Source organism: Rhinopithecus bieti, unplaced genomic scaffold (assembly GCF_001698545.2).
Source record: "Rhinopithecus bieti isolate Rb0 unplaced genomic scaffold, ASM169854v2 scaffold_28547, whole genome shotgun sequence".
In the NCBI taxonomy this organism is placed as follows: domain Eukaryota; kingdom Metazoa; phylum Chordata; class Mammalia; order Primates; family Cercopithecidae; genus Rhinopithecus; species Rhinopithecus bieti.
This window is the reverse complement of record NW_016813480.1, coordinates 1,924,766-1,950,955: the sequence shown is the minus strand read 5'-3', so window position 1 is coordinate 1,950,955 and position 26,190 is coordinate 1,924,766. Positions and strand designations below refer to the sequence as shown.

Below are 26,190 nucleotides of genomic sequence, written 5' to 3'. Positions count from 1 at the left end.
AAGCCTAAGTAGTATTTGTTGGGGCTTTTTACACCTTCCGTGTGTGGGGGGTGGTGGGAGTGTCGGCGGGTGGTAGAATGTGGTGGGCTCCTCCGCAGGATGCTAATGTACTTTCCCCCAGTGGACAGTCTGGCTGCTGGTGCAGGAAGCTGCCCAGCCTAATAGGGGTCTGAAACTCCAGGGCTGACAAGCAAAGATTTCTATGGGCACTTCCCTCCGTTTACTCGCTTCATTCTGGGGTCCAAATACCCAGCGCTGCTCAATGAGTGTCATTATTTTAATAATTGATGGGTTTCCGGGGGCAGTCGAGCCAACACCCAAAGGCCGACTTCCGGGAGAGATCTTCAGGCCCGTCTGGCATGGACGCCCCCCGGTCCCCTGCCTTTTAGGAGCGATGGCTGCAGCTATTCCGTCCGTCCCCACGGGGCGCCTTCCCAACGCCAGCCCTTCAGAGGGCTCTCCCCGGCCCACCGCCTCCCTCCCGCGGCTTCCTCGGCTCCCCAGGCCGGACCGAGGCCAGCGTTTGACTTTCCTGGCTCCCAGTCTGCTCCCCTAGTGCCCAAGAGCGAGAACACCGCTTCCGCTCACATGTAAAGGTCGGGTGCAGCAAATGAAGTGGGAAAAGAGAAAAACAGACAAACCGCTGTAGCATAAAAGATTCCTTTTCCGTCCGTTTTGCTTTGCAGTTCGGGCTTAGCAGGAGAGGGTTGGGGAGAACTGGATAAACGCTTTGGAATCCACAAAGGCCGGTGGTGTCGGGGGCCGCAAAGGGAGTGAAGAATTGAAGCAATGAGCTGGATAAATCCGGGGCAAAGCACTAAACAATATGGATATTTTGGCAACGTGTGCGCGTGTGGGTGGGTGGACAAAAGGACTCATTACTCGTATGATTGCTTCAATTCTCCACTTCCTTTGTGCACGTGTATGGACGCTGTTTCAGGCCCGAGTCCGCCTCCCGCCCAGGACGCACAGCCCCGGGCTGTGGCCCCCGCGCGTCCGGTTGTGCCTCCCAGGTCCCTGGCCCGCGCGGCAGCTACAGCTTGGCAGGGTCGGCGCGGAGGAGGTCGGCCAGGCGCAGGCTGCCGATCTTCTTCACCTCGCCCAGAGCGGTGCGTAGCTCCTGCGCGGACGGGCAGAGCAGACGGCGCGCCAGCTCACGCGACACCGCCGCCCGGTCGCTGAAGCGCGCGGCCAGCACGAAGGGGAAGCCGAAGCGCGCGCGGTACTGCGCATTGAGCTCCGCCAGCCGGAGCCGCTCGTCCGCGCCCAGGGTCGTCAGGCCCGCGCCGCTTTGTTCCCGCTGCGACTCGGCCGTGAGCGTGCCCCGCCGCAGCTCGCTGCCCGCCAGGTCCGGGTGGCAGCGCAGGATGCCCTCTTGGCCTGCGGAGAAGCACAGACACAGGCGGGAGCGCGTCACCGCGCCTGGAGCTCCGCACCGCGCACTCGAAGGGGCGCATAGGCCGACCCCGGCCCCCCTGCCCCGCCCCGCCCCAAAGAAGGCTGCGGGAGGGTGAAGTAGAGTCCCCAGGCAGTGATGTCCTGACGGCCCAGGGACGTCCTTGGCGCGCCCCTCTAACAAGTCCTGGACCTTGCGCTTCTCGGTCCCCACCACTTTCGGTCGGGACCAGGATCCGGGGGCGGGGCGGGAAGTGACACGTTTGTCTTTTGAGACCTTGGGCCAAGAAGAGCGGAGGAGAGAGAGGGCGGCCGCTGAGGCTCGGAATTTACGACTAGGTCGGGAGGGAGCAGAGACGCGATAAGGAGCCTGAGTTTTTCCTATCTTTCAAAGTCCTTTGCTCTCAGGGGGGGCTTTGATGTCTAAAGGGGCCGGACGCAAAGGCCTGAAGACTTCCTGCAAAAGCTCTGGAATGGGTTTCGTTCTGCTCCAAAGGAGAACGGACAGGGGCGGGGTGCATCCATAGGGATAACATCCATGGGGCTCAGCAAATAAAAGCCCTGGATTTTGTGACCCTAAGTGTGAGTTCTGGGTTTCTGGAATCAGGCATCCAAAGAGCCTTGCAGATGATTAACTGCAAGGAAACCCACCGCTAGCCAGAGTTCCACAGCCCTTTGAATGAAAGTGGCTTTCCTCTATTTAGGAAATTGCACCCACCCATCCCCCACCGGCCCGGGGCTTATTCCCCTTCTCCGACTGTAGATTCCAGAGGCACCAGAGACCAGCGTTTACTTGAAGGAAAGCTTTGCATAATCTCCTAGGCCTAAAATTGAAAAACTCTGGCGAGTTACCTGCGATTTTCAGTCCCAGGGATTTCCCGGGGTGAGCGCTGGGCAATCATCTTGCTCAGCTCTCGAAAGTGAAAATTAGAATCCTCCGGGCGAGGCAAGATTCCAGATATGGTGAGCAGGGCGCCATGATTTGTAAAATGCGGGTGACGCCTAACTTGCTGAAGAGTTGTGAGGATTAGAGACAATTCATTTACTTAAAACACATCGCCTAATACCTAGTAAACAGAAGCAGTCATTATTAGTCGTAGTAAACCCAGTGAAACTGGACTGAGGCGCCTCAGGAAGTACCTGTCTCTGTATCTCAGTAAAGCGGTTGTCCGCCTCTGGCGCTGGGAATAGGCGTGGAATCTGTTGGAAAAGGCGCGCATGCAAAACACCATTGAATGAATTTTATCTCAAAGGAGCTGAAAATTAAACCCCCTGTAAGGTAGACGTCCTCTTCCTTAAACTTACTGTTTCTGTCTAATAAAAAGATGATTGATACGGCACCATTTAACTCAGGAACTAATTTCTCCCTGAAAGACACGGAGAACCGGGGATAACATCCCCATGTAAGAGATGATTCAGTGAAGGCTCAGAAAGAACTAGTCACCTGCCTAGGGTCACTCACCACACTGCACCTGGACCCTCTACTCCAAATCACAGGCGTTTTCAGGGCACGGCTGCCCCTGCAAGGCTAAGGAAAGTTCAAAACGAAAGTCATGTCACCAATAATCCTATCCCTCTAACACCACTGTTTTTTGTTTGTGTGTGTGTGTGCGTGTGTGTGTGTGTTTTCAAGACAGCTCTGTCGCCCAGGATGGAGTGAAGTGGGGCGATCTCACTGCAACCTCTGCTCACTGCAACCTCTGCTCACTGCAACCTCTGCCTCCCGGGTTCAAGCGATCCTCCCGACTCGGACTCCTAAAGTGCTGGGATTACAGGTGTGAGCCACCGAGTCGACCTAACAGCACTGTGGTAGAGCCCCTCTCGTGGGTGTCCTGTCCCTCGGGCACTGCAAACAGGGACGAGTCTTTCCCGCTTCCCGCGTCCAGCCCCGTCCGGGTAGTGCGGAAATATGAGAGTTAAATTCCCCACCTGGGGGAGCAGGGGTTGGTTGTGCCACGCGTCCACTTTCCCGGCCTGGGGAACCGAGCTCAGCTCCCGCCTGGATCCCCTCCGCGCTCAACCAGGCCCAGGACCGCAACCTGCCTGGGCTGCGGAGGGGAAAATGCGAGTCTTGGGCGGCTGGACCTTCCGCGCCTGCTGCTCAAGTGTTCAGAGTTTCAGAGCAGCCGCTAGGTCCCCCGTCCAGTCAGGGGACTTCCATCCTCCCCATTGCACACTGTCTGGAGGATCAGCCCAAGCTGCGAGGGAGGTGGTCACTGGTGGGAGGCCGGGGGAGGTGGTCGCTGGTGGGAGGCCCGGGCACGGGGTCTGTCCTCTTGCCGCCCCCACCAGGCTCCCCGCGCAGGCCCTGCAGCAGAGCGAGTCGGCGGCCGCCAACCCGGCGCACCCCTGGCCCCCTTCTTGCCCTTGGTGCCCTCGCATCTCGCTTCTCACTCTCTAGAGTTTGTCTCCCGCTTGGAAAGGCCCCCCGGGGTTAATGTTTGCCTAGAACTGAGCATGAGTTTTCCACACTTGCAGCGCCGGGAAGAGAAAAGACGCAGATAAACTAGCAGAGCAAAGGGCAGAAGAAAAGAGACTAAAAAGGAGAAACTGGAATTTACTCTCTGTCTCTCAGCCCCCCCCCCCTCGCTCTCTCTCTCGCTCTCTCTCTCTCTCTCTCTCGCTCTCTCTCTCTCTCTCTTGCTCTCTCGCGCTCTCTCTCTCTCTCTCTCTCCCCCTTTCTCTGTCTCTCAGCTGCGCCTAACAAGAAAAAGGTGTGAGGAATCAGGTAGAGGATGGTAGCTCAGAAGAAACACAGCCTGACCTCACCTGGCCAGATATCCCATCTTCATTGCCCCAAACTACCGGACCCTTGAGTAAGCACATCGGGAATGGTGCCTACTGTGCTCACTGCCCTGCAGCAAGGACCCAGTTCCCTGCCAGTGCCAGCATGCTATCCCTAAGCTGTGCCCATAAACCCCAGTAGGTGCCATCTCCCTGCCTCCAGTCCTCAGTGTCCCCCACCTGGAAGCCCAGGCGCTAGCCAGGCCAGTCAGACAGCCCGTGGTTCTCAGGGAATCTAAGTGTTGCCCATTCTTCAGTCTTTCTTGAAATTCTGGGCTTACCTCGTAAGCCATTGGCGTGTCACGTCTATAGATGTAGGTGTGGATGTGTGTTATTTGCGGGGACCACAGGACCTGAAATTTTGCACCTAGAATAATTCCTGGCACAGAGCAGACATTCATTGTTCTATGGAGAGGAACAGGGTAGGCAACTGTGGCCATGGAAGCCCAGAATCCCATAACAGTCCAACTGCCTCCTGGTCCATACCCAGTGGCGTCTGGGTATGTTCTTATCCCTGGTACAATGGACAATCTGTTCTTCCTATGGAAGGCCAACCCCCCCCCCCCCATTTGTGTTCTTGAAGCTGGCTCTCCTTTCCTGTCAAAGACTTTGCTTCTGCAATTTCATATATCTATTTCTGCATCCCCACACCGCTTACCCTTGTCAATGTGCAAACATGCCTTAGAATCACTCATCCCATAGACAATATTAACGTTCTCCCTTGACTCCCCTCTTGTTTCTCCCTATTTCTCTGCTCCTCCTTACAGAAAAGACCTTAAAGGAGTTGTCTCCTGGCCTCTCCACTTCCTCACCTCCATTTCCAGGCTCCCTCTGTCAAGCTTCGAGCCGCTGTACCAACTGATCTGTACTCATTAAGGACATCTTGCCTGAGCCCAAAGACCAATGCCTGACCTCTTCTTTCTCAACCTCTCCAGACCATGTCACCTGGTTGGCCCTCTCTCCTTAAAAAATGACTATAAATGGCCCGGCGCAGGGGCTCACACCTGGCATCCCAGCACTTTGGGAGGCCGAGGCAGGTGGATCATGAGGTCAGGAGTTCGAGATCAGCCTGACCAACATGGTGAAACCTCGTCTCTGCTGAAAATACAAAAATTAGCTGGGTGTAGTTGCACGCGCCTGTAATCCCAGCTACTCAAGGCAGAAAAATTGCTTGAACCCGGGAGGCGGAGGTTACAGTGAGCCGAGATGGCACCACTGCACTCCAACCTGGGTGACAGAGCAAGATTCTGTCTCAGAAAAAAAATGACTACCACTTACCTTCAGAGATACCCTTTGCCTACTTTCATCTTGCTCTGCCAAAGAGTTCACTAGCACAGAAGTACCACAGGACTCAGTACCCACATCTCGTCCCTTCACTATTTACACCAATGTACTTGCTAAGTGCCCTCAACCAGTCCTATGTTTTGAAATGCCATCCGTTCTTTGATGACAGCCAGATATAGTTTAACTCTCAGTGTTTCACCAAGATTCTCTGTTTTGATGTAACTGAACAGTCAGCATTTTCATCTGGATGATTTTTGGGTACCTCAGACTCAGCAAACTCTTTCCTCCATCCTGTCTTCTCAACTCTAAGTCTTCCTCAACTAAGAAAATGGCACCACAAGCCACCCAGTGGCTCAGACTGAAAACTTAGGAGTGACCATTCAGTTTTGTTTCTGATCTGCCTTCCGCCATCAAATCCATTTTTTAAAAAATCCTGTTGACTCTTAACTGTAAGCCCTGTTTTGAGAATCCAGTGGCATCTCTCCATCTCTGCTGCTCCAAATCAGTCCAAGCAACCTCATCTCTTACTCTTACTACAGCAGCGGCCCCTCGACCTGGCCCCCTGCATCTGACATAGCCCCCACATCACCATCCTAAAGCACAAACCCCAGTGACCCACTGCAAATGGAGAAGCAAGTTCCTTATTAGACCTAAGCAGCTTTACATGATCGGGCCCTTGCTGCCTCTTCCTCACATCCTTCCACTCCTTACTATTTTCCAACTACCTTGATCTTTCTGTGCCCCAGAAATGTCAAATTCATCCTGGTCTCAGGTTCCTTTGCCTTTTTTTGTTTTTGAGACGGAGTCTCATCCTGTCACCCAGGCTGGAGTGCAGTGGTGTGATCTCGGTTCACTGCAACCTCCATCTTCCGGGTTCAAGTGATTCTCCTGACTCAGTCTCCAGAGTAGCTAGGATTACAGGTGTGCACTACCACACCCAGCTAATTTTGCATTTTTAGTAGAGACTGGGTTTCACCATGTTGGCCAGGCTGGTCTCAAACTCCTGACATCAAGTGATCCACCTGCCTCATCTTCCCAAAGTGCTGGGATTACAGGCATGAGGCACCGCACCCTTTTAGGTTCCTTTTCTAAGAGTGGCCTCATCCTAGATTTCAGCTACTTATTTCTCATCATTCGGTCTTAAATTTTAACCTCCTAAGAAAGACCTCCGTTATTACATATTTTCTGCCATATTGCGTATATTTTTTCTGAGAATTTCTAGAACCTGAAATAATGGTATTTTTAATGTTAATTCTGTCTCTCTTCACTAGAATGTAAGCTCATTTAAGGCAAGGACTTGTCTTGGTCACTACCCCATTCCCAGTGCCCACGACAATCCCTGGGGCACAGTGGGCACTCAGTGAGTATTTTTTGACCAACACAGCACTTTTGGTAAGGAGTGTTTTTTTTTTTTTGACTGAATAAACAAACATATTTTAATAGCTTGATCTAAAACCTTCATAGCCTGTATTATAAGGAACTTATTAGTATCCAACACCATTCATTCCACAAAAATGTTGTTTAATAAGCATAAAGTAATAAATTGTGGCATTACTATAATTCTGAAAGGCACAGAGATGTACTTTTTTTTTCTTTTGAGACAGGGTTCTTGCTCTGTCATCCAGGCTGGTGTGCAGTGGTGCAATCGTGGCTCACTGTGGCCTCAACCTTCTGGGCTCAAGCGATCCTCCAACCTCAGACTCCCGAAGTGCTGGGATTACAGGTGTGAGTCACCATAGCCAGCAGAAATGCACAATTAACTCTTATGAAAGTTGTGGCCGGGCGCGGTGGCTCAAGCCTGTAATCCCAGCACTTTGGGAGGCCGAGACGGGCGGATCACGAGGTCAGGAGATCGAGACCATCCTGGCTAACATGGTGAAACCCTGTCTCTACTAAAATACAAAAAACTAGCCGGGCGACGTGGCGGGCACCTATAGTCCCAGCTACTCGGGAGGCTGAGGCAGGAGAATGGCGTGAACTCGGGAGGCGGAGCTTGCAGTGAGCTGAGATCCGGCCACTGCACTCCAGCCTGGGTGGCAGAGCGAAACGCCGTCTCAAAAAAAAAAAAAGAAAAGAAAAGAAAGTTGTATTGCTCTTTAATTTTATAACACAAATCCGTCCTGAATTTGTTCAGGTTAGTGCATGTGTGTTTCAACTTTCTTCCCTTTACTAGTTGTCAGTTTTTTTTTCCTGGAAAACCTTTGCCTCATCTTTAATCTATAGGAACTGAGTGGCTGGAGAAGGTACTTTGCCCAATAGCACTAGAGCTCAATATTAATCCTGGACTGCCACCTACTGGCCAATAATCATCATAGCAGCACCTAAATGGACTCAACCTTAGTCTAGAAACCCAATTTTGTTTTCTGTTAATGGTGGAGGTTTTTCTTCAGTCACCAAAACAAATACGTGACTAGGTAGACCACTGTAACTTGAACGTCTCTCTAAGGTACCTTAGTTTTAGGATTCAAATAATCTATTTCACCCAGTTTGTTTCTTACTATCCAAAGGGTAAAGTTAGACTGTAATAAATCCCATTTTAAGGCGGGGCGCGGTGGCTCACGCCTGTAATCCCAGCACTTTGGGAGGCTGAGGTGGGTGGATCACAAGGTCAGGAGATCGAGACCATCCTGGCTAACAAGGTGAAACCCCATCTCTAGTAAAAATACAAAAATTAGCCAGGCCTGGTGGTGTGTGCCTGTAGTCCCAGCTACTAGGGAGGCTGAGGCAGGAGAATTGCTTGAACCCGGGAGGCAGAGGTTGTAGTGAGCTGAGATTGTGCCACTGCACTGCAGCCTGGATGACAGAGCGAGACTCCTTCTCAAAAAAACAAATGAACAAACAAACAAAAAAAACCCATTTTATTGGATTTTTTTGGATAAATAAAATTTAAATGTATTTATGGTGTGCAACTTGATGTTTTCCATATATGTATACATTGTGAATGATGAAGTCAAGCTTTCTAATATATCTATCACCTCACATATTTATCATTTTTGGGTAGTAAGAACATTTAAAATCCACTCTCTTGAAGGTGGGGCAAGGTGGCTCACATCTGTAACCCCAGCACTTTGGGAGGCCGAGGTGGGTGGATCACTTGAGGTCAGGAATTTGAGACCAGCCTGGCCAACATGATGAAACCCCATCTCTACTAAAAATAGAAAAGTTAGCTTGGCATGGTGGCAGGTGCCTGTAATCCCACCTACTAGGGAGGGTAAGGCAGAAGAATCGCTTGAACCCGGGAGGGTGAGGATGCAGTGAGCCAGATGGTGCCACTGCACTCTAGCCTGGGTGCCTCAATTAAAAAAAAAATTTTTTTAAGCCTACTGTCTTGGCAATTTCTAAGTATAAAAAGATTATTATTGACTATAGTCACCATGCTGTGAAATAGATCATTTTATTTGATTATTTAAACAATAAAACATGGGGCCTAGGGCATCAAGCATTTATGTTCATCAAATACATTAGTGGATAAATGAATGGAAACCCTAAAAACTGTTTCTAGACTTTGTTTCTCATTGTCTGGAAAAAGCCTTCAAAACCTGTTGGGTTGACTCCCAGTTCTGCCACTTTCTTCACAAGCTGTTGGGTTGACCCTCAGGGTTATTAGAATTCCAGTCCTGCCACTTTCTAGTAGTGTGTCCTTGCTCAAGTTACTTAATCTCTGTGTGCCTCAGTTTTCCCATCAGTAAAACTGGGGGCAATAATAATACTATTCCTTATTTTATAGGGACATTAGAGGATTAAGTGAGTTAGCAAGTGCAAAGTTTTCAGAAAAGTGCCTGAAACACACCAGTAGTAAAAGTTCAATACATTTTAGCTATTTGTTGTTGTTATTGTCACTATTGATAACATCACTTATCTACTGTCACTGAGATGTTAAGATGAGGAGTTGCCGCCAGACAGCATTGAGGCCCCCAGCTGTCCCAGACAAGTGCAGAACTGAGAAGCAGCCTTCACCACAGGGAGCTCCTCCCCAGAACCGTGTCTACTGCAGACGCCAACAACCGTCCAGGGGTCCCAAACCCCCTCCAGCCATTTTGACCACTGACCTACCACTAAAGTCACCCAGTTAAAATGTGTGGGGGAGAGGAGAATGCCAGAATCCCCATTTTTCAACATTACCTTGGAAATTTCATGCATTCATTCAGCAAACCTTGATTAAGTCCCAATATCCTGTTCAGTCTGTGATCTGGGATTCTGACACTAGCCAGGAGACAGAGGTTTCATCAAGTCACGGGGGCATCAAAACAAGCCTCGGGAGCGGGGGTCGCTCACGTTCAGTGCTGCCCACACAGCACTGTGCTCAGGGCCCTGACTGGGTTGACCCGTAGCTAGAACCTCTGGCCAGACGGGCTGTGGGGAGTGTTGGTGGGAAATAAGATGAAAATGGAGAAATTTTTATGTTTTATCAAAGTTCCGGACACAGAGTAATAAAGCCCCCAAAATGTGTGTTAAATAACTAGCCAAACCCAAGAATAATAGATTTAAATTATTCATGAAATCCTAGCTTTCTCTCTTAACATGCTCCCTCCTCAGCCTCACCACTCCTTTGGGTATTAAGACAATCAAAGGATTTGTTTCTTTCTTTTTTTTTTCTTTTTTCTTGAAAAGAAATTACTTTCCTGTGGGGCTGTCATCTTGCCTCCTCTATTCTATCTTCCCGTCAGACACTGGGAGGGTGGGCTCCGGGGCTGCCTGCTCCTTCCGGCCTGCCCTGCAGGAGTTCAGCTGGGAGGCCGTGGTCCCTTCACTCATCAGGCTGGGACTGGGCTGTCCCTGTGAGTCAAGGGTCAGAAGGCTCCAGTGATGACCCCCAAGCCCAGTGGAGGAGCTGAAGTCGTCAGCTGTGGAGAGGCCCCCAGAAGTGGGTGAGTGTCCACATGGCCCCGACATTCCTTTCCTTTTGATTGTACAACATCCTCTGCTCTTCCTAGATGAGCCTCAAATGAATTGAAAGGAGCTCCTCATTTTGGAGACGTCTGTGTGACAGTCAGAAGCCACCTGGCTGTCAAAGCCCATCCTCATAGGCAGCAGTGTCCGTTGGCTGCCTTTGGGAGAAGAGAGCAGGGGCTCTGCTTCCCCACCCAGACATCTACAGAGGCCTCTCTGCCCCTCGCCACTCCCTCGGCACATTTCAGGTTTCTGCACAGAGCATCCAGGACAGCCCCTGAGGAGGCCTGGTCTCTGTGAAGCTGCGTGTGTCATTTGGAGTCACCCCCTCTTCTCCTTACCCCACACCCAGAAGTGCCTCATTTTCTCTCTCCACAGAAGAAATCAGTAACTTCTTTCCCTTTCTCCAGAGGGGTGGCTTCAGATTCTCCTCCTTCCCTCCATCCCTCGGGGAGGTGCTGATCTGAATGAATTCACTCTCCTCGGCCGTCCAGTCCAAACTGGCCCTTTATGGTACAAAAGTCAGCCAACTGCCCTTTCCCCTGGGCCCTGGAGATAGTCTGATGTCCAGCTGCCCTCTCTGTCACATACAGGACATTCCCAAGCCAGATGGGGTGGCTGAGAGGATGGGCCCTCAGCCTGGCCTTTAGCCTCTGAATCACTCTGATGTCTTTTGCCAGGTTCCTCCTTGTCACCTCAGAGCTCTAATATTTAACAGCCACTTACCTTAACCAACGCGTTCTTCCAGTCCATGTCTGACCTAAACCACGCAAGTACTTGACTCTCACGGACTAGACCTGAGGAAACTTACTGAACCTTCCAAAGGAAAGAGCTCAATAAACACATCAAGTATAAGGAATTATACTAAAATATCTAGATAGATAGATAGATAGATAGATAGATAGATAGATAGATAGATAGAGAGAGATTTTTTTTTTTTTTTTTTTTTTTTTTTTTTTTTTGAAATGGAGTCTCGCTCTGTCCCCAGGCTGGAGTGCAGTGGCCGGATCTCAGCTCACTGCAAGCTCCACCTCCCGGGTTCATGCCATTCTCCTGCCTCAGCCTTCCGAGTAGCTGAGACTAGAGGCACCCACCACCACGCCCGGCTAATTTTTTGTATTTTAGTAGACAGGGTTTCACCGTGTTAGCCAGGATGGTCTCGATCTCCTGACCTTGTGATCTGCCCACCTCAGCCTCCCAAAGTGCTGGGATTACAGGCGTGAACCACCGCGCCTGGCCAATAGATAGATTTTTTAAAACAATTTTTGGGTTTTTTTTGGTTTTTTGTTTTGTTTTTTGGGACAGTCTTGCTCTGTTGCCAGGCTGGAGTGCAGTGGCAAAATTTCAGCTTACTGCAACCTCCACTTCCCGGGCTCAAGCGATTCCCCTGCCTCAGTCTCCCAAGTAGCTGGGACTACAGGTGCATGCCACCGAACCTGGCTAATTTTTTGTATTTTGGTAGAGATGGGGTTTCACCATATTGGCCAGGATGGTCTCGATCTCCTGACCTTGTGATCCGCCCACCTTGGCCTCCCAAAGTGCTGGGATTACAGGTGTGAGCCACCATGCCTGGCTAAAAACAATTTTTGTAGCGACAGATCTCATCATGTTGCCTAGACTGGTCTCAAATTCCTGGGCTCAAGTGATCCTCCCATCTCAGCCTCCCAAAGTGCTGGGATTACAGGCATGAGCCACCATGGCTGGTCAATATCTAAAAATATTTTGATAAGCATATTTGAAATCCCTTTGCAGAGAATGTCTGATACTGAAGCCTTACCTGACTGTGGAAGGGCATCGATAAAGGCAAAAAAGTGCTTCTTTAAATCTTCCAAATCAGAGAATGGTCGCTGGGACCAAACAGCAGCTGCAATCAGAGGACATCTCTCAATGACATTCCCAAAGACATCCACAAATTCTCCAAAGTCCATGGAGTTGACCTTCTTGATGTCCATTGCTTGTATTCCACTGGAGACAGCAGGACGTCCAGTTCCCCTCTCGGAGAGTGAGTGACGCTGTCTCTGCTCACTCGGTTATATTTGCTGAACACAAGAGCTTGCTTTTTACGCAACACCACCTTCATGTGTTTTAAATGCCCTTGGGAGAAGCAGATCCAGAATACTTGTGTAATGAACAAGCACAGGCTTAAGGTTCTAATCCAGGGAGCAGAGATCTCTGCATGGTCAACGTTTCCAACCAAACCATTCCCAAAGGCATTCTCAAAGGCAGCAGGGGCCATATTTCACTCTAAGCATTAGAGCCAGATCTGCTTTTCATGTTGTTAGGCTTTTTTTTTTTTTCTGACGGTGTCTTGCTCTGTCACCCAGGCTGGAGCACAGTGGCGCAATCTCAGCTCACTACAATCTCCACCCCCTGGGTTCAAGCGATTCGCCTGTCTCAGCCTCCTGAGTAGCTGGGATTACAGGCATTTGGCACCACACCCAGCTAAGTTTTTTTTATTATTATTATTTTAGTAGAGACGGGGTTTCACCATGTTGGCCAGGCTGGTCTCGAACTCAAGTAATCCACCTGCCTCAGCCTCCCAAAGTGCTGGAATTACAGGTAATTATTATATTGTTATTATTTGAGATAGGTTCTGCCTATGTTGTCTAAGCTGGAGTGCAGTGACTATTCACAGGCACAATCCCACTACTGACCAGCAGTGGAGTTTTGACCTGTTCTCTTTCCAACCTGGGCTGGTTCACCACTCCCTAAGCAATCTGGTGGCTCCGGTCTTCCTGGAGGACATCAGATTGATGCCGAACTTGGTGCAGACACCTGATTGGCAGAACACACTACAGCCCAGAACTCCTGGACTCCAGTGATCCGCCTGCCTCAGCCTCTCGAGTAGCTGGGACTACAGCTGCATCTGGCTGTTATTAACACTTTAATGTCGTCATTACCACAGAACATTTCCCCTGATAATTTAGCCAGGTCACGGGTCAACCCACTTGGAACTTGATTTCCCATCTATTGTTATTGTTGCTGTTAAGGACAGGTACTATGTTTTACTCAGTCTGTGTATGCCAGATGCTTAACACAACAGGTACTTAATAAATGCTCATTAAGCAGGATGAAATGTCTAAGGAATAACCCTGCCCCATTCTCAATAGTCTCTCAAACACCATTAGGAGTTATTTTCTTCTTGAAAATATCTGTGCCTATCTAAAATGATCTTGCTTCTTGTATGTAATTACTTGTATGTCAGTTCTCAGCCCGGACATATTCCAGAAGCCTGGAGACCAGTGTATCTTGCTGTCTCTGTATCCTAGCTGACCAGAGCTGCGCCTACGGTAGGCATGAAAGAAACATTATGGGATGAATTGGTTGACCAGTTAGCCAGCCACATAGATTAGATTTCACACACTAATGTCTTCCAGGTATACACAAAACAAAATAATGTGCAAAGTCAAGTCAAAGAAAAGAAGGGATCAGAATTTACAAATAAAGACATTACTGCCATCTCCCTTTAAACTACAAATGCAAACATTTTCCAAAGCCGTATCAGTTACACATTTGCTTTCATTTGAATAAACATTCAATGAGCCAGGGAAGGTGGCATGTGCCTGTAGCCCCAGCTCAAGAGGCCGAGGCAGGAGAATTGCTTGAGCCCAGAAGGCCCAGGCCAGCCTGGACAGCATAATGAGACCTTATCTCAAGAAACAAAAATTCAGTGAGAGAACAACCATATTAGGATTCATAAACCAGTCTCATGGGCTCCTATGGTCTGTGAAAGGCATGTGATCTACCAGCAGCCATTATTTTCGTCCTTACTCTGTAGACTCTTCCCCAGCTGGCACCCCTCCTTGACCACCTGGGCCATCAGGTCAGGACTAACCAACCCAGCCCTCATCTCTTAAAAAGTAGCTGCTAAAACTTGCTTTTCAAAGGGGATAAATCTGGTGCCAGAAGTTCCAGCATGACTGGCCTTCTATTGAAATATAAGGAAGGAAGGGTTAACACTTCTGTAGTATATACCTCTGTGTGCGTGTATGTATATGTATATGGACGTGGATGTGGATATGGGTGTGGATATGGAATCGCGCAGCGTGTATGCTGTTTCTGGCCATGCAGCACAGCATAGCGAGCTTGGTCTCAGGAGCCACCACCTGGGTCCTAATCCCAGCTCCACCACCTATTGTGTGACATGTGACAAGTTCTTGAACTTTTCTATATATCAGTTTCCTCATCTGTAAAATGAGGATAATAATAGTATTTACGGCCAGGCGCGGTGGCTCATGCCTATAATCCCAGCACTTTGGGAGGCCGAGGCTGGTGGATCACCTGAGGTCAGGAGTTTGAGACCAGCCTGGCCAACATGGTGAAACCCCATCTCTACTAAAAATACAAAAATTAACTGGGAATGATGGCGCGTGCCTGTAATCCCAGCTACTCAGGAGGCTGAGGCAAGAGAATCACTTGAACCCAAGAGGCAGAGGTTGCAGTGAGCTGAGACCATTGCACTCCAGCCTGGGCGACAGAACAAGATTCTGTCTCAAAAAAGAAAAAAAAAAAAAGAAGGAAAGAAAATAGAAAAAATAGTATTTGCCTCAGGGAGTTTTGCAAAGATTAAACAAATTAATATACCCAAGTGCTCAGACGGTTCCTGTCTCAGAGCACTTCATAGGTGTTGGCTAATGTGTCTTCCATGTGCAGTCTCTCTGCTGGACTGCCACAAGATATTCTTTTTTTCCCTTCTGCCAGCAGAATCACATCCTCTTTTCCTTTTCTAGGCATGCTTTGCCACAAACATAGTCCAACAGCCAAGTATCTGTTTTTCTTTTTCCCTCTGCTGCCACCTCCAGCCTCAGTTAATTTGAGGGCTCGCTTGTGGGACCAGGGAAGGTAGAGTCTGTGTCGGGGCCCCTACCACTGCTCTGCCCAGGCCTCCAGCCTCATAGGTGTCCCTCATTCCAGGGGTCGTGGTGAGTGGGAGGGGAAGGCAGAGCAGTGCTGAAGATGAAGAGACCCTGGGCCCCTGGTCTTTGACTTCTGAAAGCTCACACCCTGTGCATGAACCACCCTCCCACTTCCTCCACACACTGAGGGTCTCCGGGGCTGTGGGAGCTCCTGCTTGCACCTTGGGGCTGGGGGGCTGAGTTCGTCTGCAGCAGGAGAGAGACATATTAATTTGTGAGATGAAACTCCTTTGGCTCAGGGACACGCTGGCACACGGAGTGGGAAGGGCTACACCCCGGTGCTACTCCACCAGACCGGACACCTAACCTCCTCTTCCCTTGTTATATCTGTCACAAAATAATGGAATTCCAAATGATTCACTAACGTAGAAACTTTGAAGACACAAAAGGTTACAAAATTAAATAGTCATGGATTTGGAAGCAACATTGACAAAAACGAAACAAATACATTATTCATGTGGAATTTCACAGTCCATGTCACGAATGCACTCCAGGCTTAACTTTTCCTGTTTGATTCTCATCAGCCAGATCAATCAAAGAAATATAAGGTGGTCAGGAAGTAAAGCAATTTTCATCTGAGCAAAAAACTAATTTATTAATTTGTACACTATCACTTAGTGAGCAGTTCAACAAATAGTTGAATGTGAATTGTATATCAATAAAGCTGTTTTTAAGCTAATTTATATACTGATATAGCCTCATAATTTTTGTTTAACCACACAATATATGATTCTTATGTTCTGGTTGCTGAATATATTTGACTTTATTATAATTTTGTTAAGAGAGTATTTTAGCAGCACATAGAGAAAGTTCTTAAATAGGTAAAATCAAATTTTTATTTGATTTTTTAGTTGAAACCTTTCAAGCTGGACATGATGGTTACATCTATAATATCAGCATTTTTATAGGCTGAGGTGGGAGGATGGCTTGAGCCCAGAAATTCAAACTTGTAGTGAGTTATGATGGTACCACTGCAATCCAGCCTGGGTAACAGAACAAGGACAAGACCCTGTTTCAAAAAAAAAAAAAAGAAAGAAAGAAAGAAAGAAAAGCTGGGTGCGGTGGCTCATGCCTGTAATCCCAGCACTTTGGGAGACCAAGGAGAGTAGATCATCTGAGGTCAGCAATTTGAGACCAGCCTGACCAACATGGAGAAACCCCACCTCTGCTAAAAATACAAAAAGTAGCCAGGCGTGGTGGTGGGCACCTGTAGTCCCAGCTACTTGGGAGGCTGAGGCACGAGAATCACTTGAACCCGGGAGGCAGAGGTTGCAGTGAGCGGAGATTACGCCACTGCACTCCAGCCTGGGCGACATAGTGAAATTCCATCAAAAAAAAAAAAAACCCAAAGAAACAAACAAAAAAACAGCACATACACACAAACAAACAACATGAGGCCAGGTGTGGTGGTTCATACCTGTACTTCCAGTACTTTGAAGTGGGAGGATTGCTTGAGCCCAGAAGTTTGAGACCAGCCTGGGCAACATGGAGAGACTCCATCTCTATTAAAAAATAATAATAATTTAAAATTAGCCAGATGTGGTAGCTGAGACAGGAAGATAGCCTGAGCCCGGGAGGTCAATGCTGCCGTGAGTCATGCTCATGCCACCCAACGCCAGGCAACAGATTGAGACCCCCAACCCATCTCAAAAAAACAAAACAAAACATTTCATGCATCTGTATCTGTTCTCCTCAACGATGGCCATTCACTTTTCATGATTGGAGCTTATGTAGAAATGGTTTTTGGATAAGATACAAGAAAGATAAATCACTTTCAGGTATATATATATACACATACACACACACATACATATCTTCAATTTGAGGCAAATTGGAAATTGGAACTCATTTGTTCTACTGTTACCAGACCCTTTCACTGGCCAGGTGACTGAGCCAAGCAAGATGAAATGTGGGTGGGAGGGGCCCCGAAAGACCGCCACATCATGTGACAGCCGGGAAGTGGGCAGGCATGGGTTCCAGGTCACGCCCAGCAGGTACTGGCTCCACGTACAAATGATTTAACCTCGTTAAGCCTTGGTTTCACCATCTGTTAAACTGCTACAGAGCAAGTTCCTACCTCATGATTTGTTAAATGGGACAGTCTGTATGAAGCCTTTAGCACAGAGTACATTATCAATAAAAAAATTCATCAGGCCGGGCGCGGTGGCTCAAGCCTGTAATCCCAGCACTTTGGGAGGCCAAGACGGGCGGATCACGAGGTCAGGAGATCGAGACCATCCTGGCTAACACGGTGAAACCCCGTCTCTACTAAAAAATACAAAAAACTAGCCGGGCGAGGTGGCGGCGCCTGTAGTCCCAGCTACTCCGGAGGCTGAGGCGGGAGAATGGGGTAAACTGGGGGGGGGGACCTTGCATTGAGTTGAAACCCGGCCCCTGCCCTCCAGCCTGGGCGAAAGAGCGAGTCTCCGTTTCAAAAAAAAAAAAAAAAAAAAAAAAAAAAAAAAAGAATTCATCAAAGCAAACCTGGAGGACATTATGCCAGGTGAAATAAGCCAGTCACAAAAAGACAAAGACTGCATGATTCCATTTAAAAGAGGTGCTTAGAGTAGTCAGATTCAGAGACACAGTGGATGACGGTGGTGAGGGGTGGGGGGAGGGGAAAATGGGGAGGGGTTTCATGGGCACACAGTTTTAGTTTTCCAAGATGAAAACGTTCTGGAGCGGGATCGTGATGATGGTTGCACAACAACGTGAATGTCCTTAACACCACTGAACTGTGCACTTAAAAGTAGTTAAGACGGTGAATTTTATGTTATGTTTATTTTGCCACAAAAAGTTCACCAAAGCCTTTCTGTCCCTCATTAAGATAATTTGGGATTTAATACATGTTGGACACCCTAGGAGCTAAAAAAAAATGTGTATTTTTTAGGTGATAAGTTATCCTCCCACTTTTTATTTCTGTTGCTGATGGTGACTGGAGCATGGACAGAATCAAATGTAAACACTGATAGATTCTTTTTTTTTTTTTTTTTTTGGAGATGGAGTCTCGCTCTTGTCACCCAGGCTGGAGTGCAATGGTGTCATCTTGGCTTACTGCAAACTCCACCTCCCAGGTTCAAGCAATTCTTGTGCCTCAGCCTCCCAAGTAACTGGGATTACAGGCATGCACCACCACACCCAGCTAAATTTTGTATTTTTAGTAGAGACAGGGTTTCGCCATGTTGACCAGACCAAACTTCTGACCTCAAGTGATCTGCCTGCCTTGGCTTCCCAGTGTGCTGGGATTACAGGCGTGAGCCACCACACCCAGCCTATCATTTCTTTTTGACAAAAAATATAAAGGGAGTGGCAGAGGAGATCAGCTAAGTCTGTTACTGTGGAAGTCTTTCATGAGAAGCTGAAGAGAATGAAATAAGAGAAAATGAAGGGCCGGGCACAAATGACTCATGCCTGTAATCCCAGCACTTTGGGAGGCCAAGATGGGTGAATCATTTGAGGTCAGGAGTTCAAGACCAGCCTGACCAACATGGTGAAACCCCGCCTTTACTAAAAATACAAAAATTAGCTGGGCGTGGTGGCACATGCCTGCAATCCCAGCTACTCGGGAGGCTGAGGCACGAGAATCGTTTGAACCCAGGAGGTGGAGGTTACAGTGAGCCGAGATCATGCCACTGTACTCCAGCCTGGGTGACAAAGTGAGACTCTGTCTCAAAAAAAAAAAAAGAAAAGAAAAGAAAATGAGGAAGAAATACAAGTGGTGGTGATGGGGGCTGAACTGTGATAAGAAGTTGCCCAAGACATCTTCCTACTCCAAGTCAAATCCCTAAAACTCATAAGGAGAGGGCAACAGGTCTTTGTTTTCAGTATAGTAAGCCAGTCTAGGCTCCGACAACCCTAAGCATGCCCAGCTACTTGGGAGGCCGAAACAGGAGGATTGTGTAAGCCTGGGAGGTCAAGGGTGCAGTGAGCCATGATCGTGCCACTGCACTCCAGCTTAGGTGACAGAGTGAGATCTTATAGCAAGGGAAAAAAGAAAAGAAAAGAAAAAGAAAAAATACTAAATTTCATACAAAACCTCAGAAGACCCTATATAGCCAAAATAATCTGGTTGTTTTTTTTTTTGTTTTTGTTTTTTGTTTTTTTCCGACAGGGTTTTGCTCTGCTGTCCAGACTCAAGTGCAGTGGCTTGATCTCAACTCGCTGCAGCCTCCACCTCCTGGGCTCAGATTCCTGCCTCAGCCTCCCAAGTAGCTGGGACTTCAGGCGCATGCCACCACATCCTGCTAATTTTCTGTATGTTTACTGGAGACGGGGTTTTACCATGTTGCTCAGGCTGCCCGTCAACTGATTTTTGACAAAGGTGCCAAGAACACACAATGGGGAAGGGCAATCTTTAATAAATGGTGTTGGGAAAACTGGGTATCCACACACAGAAGGATAAAAACGGGCCCTTATCTTACCCCTTATACAAGAATCAGCTCAAAATGGATTAAAGATTTAAATGTCAAACCTGAACTATAAAAGTACTAAAAGAAAACATAGCAGGAAAGGTCTATGACATTGACCTGGACAGCTATTTCTTGGATATGATCCCAAAACAAAAGCAAAAATAGATGAATGGGATTGTGTCAAACTAACAAGCTTCTGCACAACAAATGAAGTAATTAATAGTGAAGAGGCGACCCATAGATTAGAAGAAAATATTTGCAAATTACACATCAGATAAGAGGCCAGTATCCAAAATGTACAAGGAACTCAAACTACTCAATAACAAGCAAACAAATAACCCTATTTAAAAATGGGCAAATGGCCCACCGCAGTGGCTCATGCCTATAATCCCAGCATATTGGGAGGCCGAGGCGAGTGGAACACCTGAGATCAGGAGTTTGAGACCAGCCTGGACAATGTGGTGAAACCCTGTCTCTACTAAAAATGCAAAAATTAGCTGCACATAGTGGCACATGCCTGTAATCCCAGCTACTCAGGAGGCTGAGGCAGAAGAATCGCTTGAACCTAGGAGGCAGAGGTTGCAGTGAGCTGAGATGGCCACTGCACTTCAGCCTGAGAGACAGAGCAAGACTCCGTCTCTGAAAAAAAAAAAAAGTTGGGGGAGGTGCTAAGGGCTTGAATAGACATCTCTCAAAACAAAACATACAGATGACCAACAGATATATGAAAAAATGTTCAACATCACTAATTAAAAGACAAATGCAGTTCAAGACAGCAACAGTGTATTTAAAAAAAAAGAGGGAGAGAGAGAGGGAAACACAGGCTGGGCATGGTGGCTCACACCTGTAATCCCAGCACTTTGGGAGGCCAAGGCAAGCAAATTGCTTGAGTCCAGGAGTTCAAAACCAGCCTGGGCAATCTCATCTCTAGTAAAAATACACACACACAAAATTCACCAGGCATGGTGACACACGCCTGTAGTTCCAGGTACTTGGGAGGCTGAGGTGGGAGAATCACCTGAGCCCAGGAGGTTGAGGCTGCAGTGAGCTGAGATCTTAGCACTGTGCTCCAGCCTCACTCTAGCAACAGAGTGAGACCCTATCTCAAAAAATAAAAATTAATAGAAGGAGAGATGATGGCCGGGTGTGGCAGCTCATGCCTGTAATCCCAGCACTTTGGGAGGCCGAGGCGGGTGGATCACCTGAGGTCAGGAGTTTCCGACCAGCCTGGCTAACATGGTGAAACCCTGTTTCTACTAAAACCACAAAAAATTAGCCAGGCATCGTGGTGCTCAACTGTAATCCCAGCTACTCGGGAGGCTGAGGCAGGAGAATCGCTTGAGCCCGGGAGGCAGAGTTTGCAGTGAGCCGAGATCGCGCCATTGCACTCCAGCTTGGACAACAAGAGCAAAAAAAAGAGAGAGAGAGATGCAAATTAAAACCATAATGAAACACCACTTCACACCTATTGGATCGGCTATTATAGAAAGATGACAGGAACTGTTATACACTATTGATGTATACAGCCATTTTGGAAGACAGTATGGAGGTTCCTCAAAAAACTAAGAATAGACTCACCATATGATCCAGTAATCCATTGGGTATTGAATAATTGGAATCAGTATGTGGAAGAGATGTCTGCACAACCATGCTCATTGCAGCACTATTCACAATAGCCAAGATATAAAAATAAAATCAGTGTTCAGCAACAGATGAATGAATTTTTTAAATATAGTATACACACAATAGAAACTATGCAGCCTTTTTTTTTTTTTTTTTTTGAGACAGAGTCTCGCTCTTGTTGCCCAGGCTGGAGTGCAATGGCACGATCTCCTCTCACTGCAACTTCCGTCTCCCGGGTTCAAGTGATCCTCCTGCCTCAGCCTCCAGAGTAGCTGGGATTACTGGCTCCGCCTACCATACCCAGCTAATTTGTAGTAGAGATGGGGTTTTGCTATGTTGGCCCGGCTAGTCTCAAACTCCTGACCTTAGGTGATCCCCCTACCTTGGCCTCCCAAAGTGCTGGGATTACAGGCATGAGCCACCAGGCTCAGCCTACTCAACCTTTAAAAAACAGGAAATTCTATCCTTTATGACAACATGGATGAATCTAGAGGACGTTACGTTAACTGAAATAAGCCAGACACAGAGGGACAAATATTGTATGATCTCACTTAGGTGTGGAATCTAAAAAAGTTGAACCATGGAAGTAGAGTCAAATGTTGGTTACCAGAGGCTGGGGCGGGCAACATGTGGGGGAGAGGTGAGGGGAGAAGTTTGTCAATGGGTGCAAAGTTTCCATTAGACAGTAGGGATGAGCTCTGGTGTTCTGTCATACAACTATTGACTATAGTTAATAGTAACATATTGTATATTCCAAAATGGTGAAAACAGAGGGTTTTACATGTTCTCACCACCAATAAATAATAAATATTTGAGGCCGGGCGTGGTGGCTCACACTTGTAATTCTAGCACTTTGGGAGGCTGAGGCAAGTGGATCACCTGAGGTCAGGAGTTCGAGACCAGCCTGGCCAACATGGTGAAACCTCGTCTCTACTAAAAGTACAAAAATTAGCTGGGTGTGATGGCACACACCTGTAATCCCAGCTACTCAGGAGACTGAGGCCATGAGAACTGCTTGGACCTGGGAGGTGGAAGTTGCAGTGAACAGAGATCGCGCCACTGCACTCTAGCCGGGGTAAAAGAACAAGACTCCGTCTCAAATAATAATAATAATAAATAAATAAATATTTGAGAGAATGGATATGCTAATTACCTTGACTTCTTCATTCCACAGTGTTGACATGTATTGAAACATCGCATTGTACCCCCTAAGTATATATAATTATTATTTGTCAGTTTAAAATAAAACTTTAAAAAAGCAACCCAATATACTGAAGAAATGAATTGAAGCTATCTGCATAGAGGGTTGTTTTCCTTCAAATCAACAGATTGGTTTTTTCTTTCATTCTGCTACTTAAAATCTGCCTTTCCAGGGGCAGGCAGGGCGTAGCTGTGAAGTCAGGCCTGGGGCCTGAGATCAGTGTTTTAAAGTAGCGCGAGGGCGCCAGCTGCTGGCAAGATTACTACAAAGTCCTGGTGGGAAGGGCTGCCCTGGCACAGCAACAGCCTGTGTAGGAATAGCAAGTTGTATTCCTCCTCGGTGTTAAAAATAGGTAGTTATGTCAGGGACAAAACTTGACCCACACTGAAATAGAATCTGTGGTAAGAATTGGGTCTAAAAAAGAGTTTATTTTAATTTCTCCTTAAGAGGTTGTGAAGTGCCATCATTCCACAGAGAATGTTGCCTTTTAAATATCAGATTTGACACATACGAAAGAAACGTTCCAAAGCACAGCAACAGCCAGGCACGGTGGCTCACACCTGTAAACCCAACACTTTTGGAAACCGAGGCAGGCGGATCGCTTGAGCCCTGGAGTTCAAGACCAGCCTGGGCAACACGACAAGACCTCGAAAATTTAGCCAGGTGTGGTGGCACGTGCCTATAGTCCCAGCTACTCAGGAGGCTGAGGTGGGAGGATGGCTTGAGCCCCAGAGTTTGAGGCTGCAATGAGCTACGATTGCACCACTGCACTCCAGCCTGTGCAACAGACTGAGACCCTGTCTCAAAAATAAATAAATAAATAAAATAAATAAAGTACAATCACACCTCCAGCCAAACTGTCAACCCAAAACACTACTCACATGTTATTAGTGTGAGAATAAATAAACTGTACTTTCATATAGTACATCAGCAAAACAAAAAAAACTGCAGCTCCATGTTGATACCATACATGAATCCTAAAAGCATAATATTGATCTACTCTTAAGAATGCAGGATCCCTCACGTCTGTAATCCCAGCACTTTGGGAGGCCAAGGCAGGCAGATCACAAGGAAAGGAGTTTGAGACCAGCCTGACCAACATATGGTGAAACCCCACCTCTACTGGGTAGGGTTTTTAAAGTTTTATTTTAAACTGACAAATAATAATACAAAAATTAGCCGGGCATGGTGGCAGGTGCCTGTAATCCCAGCTACTTAGGAGGCTGAGGCTTGAACTTGAGGCGGAGTTTGCAGTGAGCTGAGACCGCACCACTGTACTCTAGCCTGGGCAACAGAGTGAGACTCTGTCTCAAAAAAAAAGAATGCAGGATCTGGAGGTTTACATAATACCATTTTTATAAAGCTCACAGACAAGAGAATATTCACTTTCAAAGAAATGAAATCCTTTGGTGACTTTCATACTGCACACTGCAATGAGTGTGCTCCATTGGTGATGTCAGGTATAAATGTATTTTTTTGGTTTCAATCAGAGAAGTCATACTAAAAATGTGCACATGGCTGGCACAGTGGCTCACACCTGTAATCCCAGCACTTTGGGAGGCCGAGGAGGGTGGATCACTTGAGGTCAAGAGTTCGAGACCAGCCTGGCCAACGTAGCAAAACCCCCATCTCCACTAAAAATATAAAAATTAGCTGGACATGGTGGCACACACCTGTAATCCAAGCTACTCGGGAGGCTGAAGCATGAGAATCGCCTGAACCCGGGAGGCGGAGGCTGCAGTGAGCCGAGATCATACCACTGCACTCCAGCCTGGGCGACAGAGCCAGACTCTGTCTAAAAGGAAGTGCATGTGTCCTGAGTGAAATCAGTTTGGCAGAAGGGAAAGGAGGGCATTTCTACAAGTGTTAACTCACATTTATTTTCCTCCCTATCATCACCAGTAAGCATTTTGTGACAAGCAGTTCAAGCAGACTTACCAAACACTTGTGACTCTACTCCCTCCTCAGATCCTGTCCAGATAATAGAAGAATATAAAAATGAAAACAAATTAGTGTAGCACTAAAGGTAGAAAGACCATTAGCAGACCAAACCAGAGAGGACATTCTAGAGAAGGTAAACCAGGCCGGGCATGATGACTCACGCCTGTGATTCCAGCACTTTGGGAGGCTGAGGCAGGAGGATCACTTAAGCCCAGGAGTTTGGGACCGGCCTGGATAACAAACTGAGGCCCCATCTTCACTAAAAATGAAAAAATTCACTGGGCTTGGTGGTGCCCAACTGCAGTCCCAGCTACTCAGGAGGCTAGGGTGGGAGGATCACTTGGGCCCAGAAGGTCAAGGTTGCAGTGAGCCGAGATTGCGCCACTGCACTCCAGCCTGGGAGGCAGAGTGAGACTCTGTCTTTAAACAAACAAACAAAAAGGTAAAGCAGGTGAAAGCTTCAATTCTGTCAAGGAATCTGTGAGTCAGCACAAGTGGACCCAACCCAAGGTTCTCAAATTGTAAGCAACAGAGGCAGACCTGGGCTCATGACATCAGAAGAGGATTTACTAAAATGATACTGGGTGGCTCAGAGGAAGCCTGGAGACAAGGCTTGGGGAAGAAGAGAGACCATAACAGCTCCCAGGATCTAGAAAGCGGGAACTGCTTGCCACTCTTCAAGACTGGAACTGTATGAATAAGCTCCAATTCTTTTTTGTCCTTGCCTGAATCTAGGCAAGGTATAAAGTTCCAGAACAAGAAAGGAAGTTGATTAGCCTTGGGTGGGTCAAGGACCCTCCTTGGCTAGAAGGCAAAGTTACCTGTGTAAAGTCCCAACAAACTGCATTACGCTAGGGAGAAGTAATATCCCAAATTACAGCGCTGCTGCTGTGAAATGGGAATTGATACTGGATGGCTGACGAAACACGTAAGCACTGAGATAAGGGTCTTTAAAAATAATAAATATGGATCCCGTGCAGTGGTCCACGCCTGTAATCCCAGTACTTCAGGAGGCTGAGGTGGGAGGATTGCTTGAGGCCGGGAGTTTGAGATCAGCCTAGGCAACATGGCAAGACCTTGTCTCTACCAATAGTCAAAATTAATAATAATAATAAATACAACAAAAAATTAAAAATAGAACTACCTTATGATCCAGCAATCTCATGTCTGAAGATTTACCCAAAAGAATTGAAGCAGGGTATTTTTTCTTTTCTTTTTTTTTTTTTGAGACGGAGTCTTGCTCTGTCACCCAGGCTGGAGTGCAGTGGCCGGATCTCAGCTCGCTACAAGCTCCACCTCACAGGTTCACGCCATTCTCCTGCCTCAGCCTCCCGAGTAGCTGGGACTACAGAAGCCCACCACCACACCCGGCTAATTTTTTGTATTTTTAGTGGAGGCGGGGTTTCATCGTGTTAGCCTGGATGGTCTCGATCTCCTGACCTTGTGATCCACCTGCCTCGGCCTCCCAAAGTGCTGGGATTATAGGCATGAGCCACCGCGCCCAGCTCTTTTCTTTTTTGAGATGGAGTGTCACCCTGTCTCCAAGGCTGGAGATCAGTGGTGCCATCTCGGCTCACTGCAACTTCTACCTCATGGGTTCAAGCGATTCTTGTGCCTCAGCTTCCCAAGTAGCTGGGACTACAAGTGTCCGGCACCAGGCCTGGTTAGTTTTTTGTATTTTCAGTAGAGGTGGGGTTTGACCATGTTAGCCAGTCTGGTCTTTTTTTTTTTTTTTTTTTTTTTTTTT

At 47.5% G+C, this 26,190-nt stretch overlaps 1 protein-coding gene across 1 annotated transcript; it reads right to left on the bottom strand.

Annotated features, from left to right (window-relative positions):
- Window positions 1-654: 654 nt before the first annotated feature.
- Window positions 655-12,377, bottom strand: URAD (ureidoimidazoline (2-oxo-4-hydroxy-4-carboxy-5-) decarboxylase). The gene is made up of 2 exons (XM_017848527.1): window positions 12,131-12,377; window positions 655-1,380 (listed from the first exon to the last, which is right to left on the bottom strand). Exons 1-2 carry the CDS (start codon window positions 12,303-12,305, stop codon window positions 1,034-1,036), a joined length of 522 nt encoding a protein of 173 aa, XP_017704016.1. The 5' UTR covers window positions 12,306-12,377; the 3' UTR covers window positions 655-1,033.
- Window positions 12,378-26,190: the final 13,813 nt, after the last annotated feature.

Excerpts from the sequence above, each read along its gene's own strand:
- URAD (XM_017848527.1), bottom strand. The coding sequence starts at position 12,305 with ATGGACATCAAGAAGGTCAACTCCATGGACTTTGGAGAATTTGTGGAT. Across the intron at positions 1,381-12,130 it reads CGATGCCCTTCCACAGTCAG|GCCAAGAGGGCATCCTGCGC; the intron begins GTAAGGCTTCAG and ends GCTTCTCCGCAG.